This window comes from Drosophila ananassae, unplaced genomic scaffold, assembly GCF_017639315.1.
Source record: "Drosophila ananassae strain 14024-0371.13 unplaced genomic scaffold, ASM1763931v2 tig00000126, whole genome shotgun sequence".
NCBI classification, from domain to species: domain Eukaryota; kingdom Metazoa; phylum Arthropoda; class Insecta; order Diptera; family Drosophilidae; genus Drosophila; species Drosophila ananassae.
This window is the reverse complement of record NW_025319123.1, coordinates 74,059-80,059: the sequence shown is the minus strand read 5'-3', so window position 1 is coordinate 80,059 and position 6,001 is coordinate 74,059. Positions and strand designations below refer to the sequence as shown.

Sequence of the window (6,001 nt, the reverse complement as noted above, 5' to 3'; positions counted from 1 at the left end):
GGAAATTCCAGCGTGCGCTGTCTCCCATACTTTCTACCACCCGTGTCGCGGAACGGATTAGGGTTATCGATAGTTATTTAAGTTTAAACTCAGCGCCGCAGTATTATTTGTGTCGATAGCTTTGGTATTTAAGTTTAGATTATTTGGTCCCACTAAAAAAAGGTAAACAGAGGGAAACAATTTGGCGGAATTAGACCGATTTGCGCCATCACGATAAGAGTGAAGAGAAACTGCGGTAGGTTAAAGACTAAGTAGTTGTAAAGATAAGTAATTAATGTAACTCTTCCAGAATAAAACCATCAACAAATACAGAACTCCAACTGTTGTCCAGCACTAGTGTTTAAAGTGTTTAAAGGCATTCCCTGTGATCGGCCAAGCGGCGACATTTTCTTTTATTCGCATTCTGCAACATGATGCCCACGAAGCATTCGCCCCGGCGGAGCCCCAGCCTGGAAGCCTCGGGTGTTCCCGCAACTGCGACCACCACGGCCACAGCAACTTGCACCCCGGCAAGCTCTGCGAGTGTGGCTGGTGATCGGCAGCGGCCACAGACTCCGAAGGAAAGTGGAACAGCCGCCAGGAAAGCGGCAAGTAACCTGCAGCCCGAAGCAAGGGGGCACATTACAGACCCGAAAACTGTGCAAGTGGCGGCCCTGATGGAAAGGATCGCACGTCTCGAGTCGGTGCTGGAAAAGGCAAGGGCAAGTGGAGGACAAGCAGAGGCCGCCAGGAATCCCGTTGGAATCGGGGCACGCGGCGTTGGAGTGAGCGGTGCGGCGAATACACCGCCATGTTTGAGTGGAATGATGCAAACGGAGCTTGGAGTGACGTCATCGGTGCAGTTGCCGGCACAATTGAGTGCAAGTTTGCCGCCACAATGGAGTGGAAATTTGGCGCCGACGCTGGGCAGCCATTATGGAAACGGGCAACCTATCACACGGACATACACACCAACAACAACAGTGGGCTATTCTCTGCCATTTTGTGTGACCGCCACGGCGCAGCCTGGGCTAGGTTATGTCCATCCGCCACGGGAGCCGACACACAATTTGGAGGTATCTGCACCATCGCACCTGCCACATGAAGTGGCGACGGCGAGCGTACCTGGATGGACGCCACGTAGATGGCCTGATCTTCCTGACTTCGACGGTCAGCCAGAGGAATGGCCAATATTCCTGTGCGCGTTCACGGAGACAACGGCAGCCTACCGGTGTACACAACTGGAAAACAACCAGCGGCAAGTGAAAGCCCTGAAAGGCGACGCCCGAGAGACAGTGAAGTCGTTGCTCATCCATCCCAGCAACGTAGAAGCCGTTATGGAGCAGCTTCAATTTCGGTATGGACGTCCGGAGCTACTCATCCGTAGCCAACTGGATAGCGTGCGCGATGTGCAGCCAATTCAGGAGGCCAACATCGCAAGGATCGTCCCGTTCGCAACGAAGGTGAGCAACCTGGCAGCGTTCCTGCAGTCAACCACGATCGGCAGCCTGCACCTAGGGAACCCAACCCTAATGTAGGAGCTGATCGCCAAGTTGCCGCTGAGCAAGAGGTTGGACTGGGCGAGGCACGCGGTCACGATACAACCGTATCCGACAGTGGTGCACCAGAGCGAATGGCTTCATGAATTCGCCAGACTGGTGTGCACTGTCACGGACGTTGGAGCCAAGGAGCAACCGAAGCGAAGGATCCTGCACGCGAATAGTGTTCGCGAGGAGGAGCGGTATGCCGACCGCCCCAGATGTTGCCCTATATGCGAGGGACAACACCAGATCAAGGACTGCAAGGAATTCAACGGCGTTTCTACGACGACGCGGATCGAGTCAGCGAGGAATTTGAGGTTATGCTTCTCGTGTCTGGAGCCCGGACACATGTCCCGGTTCTGCAGGAAGAGCCGCGGATGCAACGTCCACGGATGCCAAATGAGGCATCACTACCTTCTCCACGAGTCACCTGGACATTCTAGACAGCCGTACGTCGCAGAGGGAGGCCGCAGGAGCGACCAGAGAAGCAGCAGCAAACGGAGTGGAATACCACGACCAGTGGATTCCAACGAGAGGAGCCGTCCCACGTCAGCCGCAGTTATAGACGCGGGGCGTGAGCAGGAGAAAAGGCGATCGACGTGTGACCGCCACGATTTGACGCACCGGAACGTGAGCTGCGTTGATTCGATTGGATTCCACCTGCTATTCCGGATTGTACCCGTGACATTGTACGGGGAGAATACACAGGTCGACACCTATGCACTGCTGGATGAAGGATCGTCTGTCACGCTCATCGACGACGAATTCATCCGCAGCCTGAACCTGAAAGGCGAGAGTCGCCAACTGAACGTGCAATGGTTTGGTGGGAAATCTGCCAAAGAGCACACAAAAGTGGTCAACCTGCAGATCAGTGCAGCGGGCAAGCCAAAGCGCCATGGGCTGAAGAACGTGTACGGAGTAGCCAATTTGAACCTTCCGATGCAGAGCCTGCGTCGGGATGATGTACAGGCAGTGAAGGCGAATGCGCGCCTGCCTGTGAAGCCGTACAACAATGCGACGCCGAGGATCCTAATTGGACTGGATCATGCGCATCTTGGAATACCCCTCAAAACAAGAAGCTATGGATCTGGAGGACCATTTGCAGCAGCCACCGCACTTGGATGGGTGGGTGAGAGGAACCGATGGACCGGTGAGAGGAAAGAAGAGCTCACCGCTTCAGAGTTCGTGCCTCCTAGCCGTGCCCCAGGATAATCTTCTGGAGAAGAGGGTCAGCGATTATTTCGAGATCGAGAATTTCGGAGTAAAGCCGGCACAGCCAGTCGCAGCTGGCGGAGTGGAGCTGGCGCCGTCAGTCGCAGATGGCGGCGATGCACGGGCCCTGAGAATCCTGGAGGAGACGACTAAGCGAGTAGGTCGACGATATGAAACCGGGCTGCTATGGAGAGACGACGAGGTGAGACTGCCGGAGAGCTATAATATGGCGCTCAAGAGACTCGTCAACATCGACGGAAAGACGAAATGCGCTCCGATGACGACTATGTCGATCCCGCGACTGGAACTTCAGGCAGCAGTATTGGGCACGCGACTGATGGACACCGTCAAGCAAGAGCACGGTGTGGCGATCAGCAGCTGCGTATTATGGACGGACTCTAAGACTGTGTTGCACTGGATAAGCAGCACCCACCGGATATACAAACAGTTCGTCGGTAATCGAGTGGCGGAGATCTTGGAATCCACGGAGGCGTCCCAGTGGAGATGGATTCTGTCTGGCGAAAATGTGGCAGACGACGCGACGAGGCCGCGCAAGGCCGTGGACCTGAGCATCGGTTCGAGATGGCTAAGCGGTCCAACATTTCTTCGAGGACCAGAGGAGAGCTGGCCAAGATCGAACGAGGGGTGGATCCCTCCGACGCCCGACGAAGAGGAAATGAAATGTGAGTTTGCTTTGGTCATGGTAAATTTCATATCCCTGCAGAGATTCTCCAACTACAATCGACTGTTGAGAAGCACCGCATGGGTGCTCAGATTTATTCGTCGGTGCCGTGGACTACGATACGATGGAGAGGATCACGGACTGACATCGATGGAGTGCGCTGAAGCTGAGCGCGCACTAGCACGGCAATCGCAGCGAGAAGCGTTTGCTGAGAACGACCAAGGGAAGGCCGCCAAGGGCAGCCGATTGCATGGACTGTCCCCATACTTCGACGAGGACGGAGTAATGCGAGCCAGCGGAGGGATCGACGACGCGACGAGTGTGCCATACAGCGCACGTCGACCGATAATACTGTGTCACGACGAGGCACTGGCGGAGATGATCGTGCAGCATCACCACGAGAGGATGTGCCACCAAAACACGGAGGCAACCATCGGAGCGATCCGGCAAAAGTTCTGGATTACGAACTTACGGAGGCTGCTACGAAGGGTGGTGAGCAAATGCAACGTTTGCAAGCTGCGAAGGGCACGACCAACTCAGCCCGAGATGGGTCCTCTACCAGAGGACCGGCTGGATGCCAACGGATGGCCCTTTAAGTTCACCGAATTGGACTATTTTGGACCGCTATTTGTGACGGTTGGACGACGCACGGAGAAGAGGTGGGTGGCACTGTTTACGTGTCTAACCACAAGAGCTATCCACTTGGAGATGGCTCACGATTTGTCCACCGATTCCTGCATAATCGCTATGAGGAACTTCATGTGCCGACGTGGACCCGTCGTCAGGATTAGGAGCGACAATGGAAAGAACTTCGTTGGAGCCGACCGCGAAGCCAGGAGGCTCAACGAAGTGTTCGAGCCTGCACAGATCCAGGGCGAGCTGTCATCCAAAGGAGTCGAATGGATCTTCAATTGCCCGGCGAACCCAGCTGAGGGTGGCGCCTGGGAAAGGATGGTGCAGTGTGTGAAGAAGGTGCTGGCGCACACGATGAAAGAACTTGCGCCCAAGGAGCACGTACTGGAGAACCTGCTGATTGAGGCGGAGAACATAGTGAACTCTCGTCCGCTCTCTCATCTACCAGTGACGGTGGACCAGGAGGCTCCACTGACACCCAACGACTTGCTGAAGGGAGCACCCGATGTTCCAGACCTTCCCAAGGATGACGGACAGGAGTTCGTGAGATGCGCTACCAGGAAGCAGTGGCGCATAGCGAGGATGATGCGGGATCGTTTCTGGAAGAGATGGGTGCATGAGTACCTGCCTACACTTGTGCGCAGGGAGAGATGGTGCAAGCACGTCGAGCCAATTCGCCGAGGAGACCTGGTGTTCATCTGTGATCCTGCCATACCACGAAGGAAGTGGAAACGAGGCGTCGTGGAAGAGGTGTTCACCGGAAGAGATGGAGTACCTCGTCGAGCGGCAGTGCGGACTAACGATCGAGCCAAGACTATAATGCGTTCCGCTTCGAAGTTAGCTGTCCTGGATGTGGTGAATGCGGCTGCTTCACGGGGGTGGGGATATCGCGGAACGGATTAGGGTTATCGATAGTTAGTTAAGTTTAAACTCAGCGCCGCAGTATTATTTGTGTCGATAGCTTTGGTATTTAAGTTTAGATTATTTGGTCCCACTAAAAAAAGGTAAACAGAGGGAAACAATTTGGCGGAATTAGACCGATTTGCGCCATCACGATAAGAGGGAAGAGAAACTGCGGTAGGTTAAAGACTAAGTAGTTGTAAAGATAAGTAATTAATGTAACTCTTCCAGAATAAAACCATCAACAAACACAGAACTGTTGTCCAGCACTAGTGTTTAAAGTGTTTAAAGGCCTTCCCTGTGATCGGCCAAGCGGCGACAAGCAGAATTAGTCGAAGATATGGAGCCCGTTGATGCTACTGAATTTTCGGCTGTGGAAATAATAGATGAGTTAGATACACTACCGTTAGTATGTTGGAACTGCAGGATGGAAGGGCACCGCTACCACGACTGCGAGGCAAAAAGAAAGATTTTCTGTTATGGGTGTGGCACCCTAAATATGTATAATTCGAAATTTCGAAAGTCAGGAGAAGCATTAAATTGTTTGTCCAATTTGTCGTCCGTGGTGTCCGATCCGTCCGAATCAAATTCCCAAAGTACCATTTTCTGGCCACAGCGGGTCAGGAATAATACCTTGCGGAATTTTCACCCACTAGAGTTGTTAAAAAGACCCCATCCCGAAGTGCCAAGCGTTTAAAAGATTTTTGGAAGGCAGTTAATACCATAAATGCCATTAGGCACAAATGTTCGGATAGACGGCCGTATGCGGAAGTTCGCATGTTAAACCAAATGGCATTAGTTACGGTATTACCCGGCAAGGTTAGGATGTGCCTAGACAGTAGAAAAGTCAACGGAGTAACGAAAAATTATACTTATCCATTGCCGCAAATTGATGGTATCTGAAGCAGATTTCCGAAGGCGAATTTTATAACCAGTTTAGACCTAAAAGATGCCAATTGGCAAATACCCCTAGACCCAGCATCGCGGGATAAGACCGCTTTTACTATCCCTGACAAGTCACTATACCAACATAAAGTGATGCCATTTGGACTGT

General features: G+C 53.0%; 1 protein-coding gene across 1 annotated transcript; it reads left to right on the top strand.

The window, feature by feature from the left end:
* The first annotated feature begins 410 nt into the window (after positions 1-410).
* On the top strand, positions 411-4,950 carry LOC123258303. Its single transcript, XM_044718173.1, has 3 exons — positions 411-1,442; positions 1,518-2,649; positions 2,717-4,950. The coding sequence occupies exons 1-3, from the start codon at positions 411-413 to the stop codon at positions 4,948-4,950; spliced, it is 4,398 nt and encodes a 1,465-aa protein (XP_044574108.1).
* Positions 4,951-6,001: the final 1,051 nt, after the last annotated feature.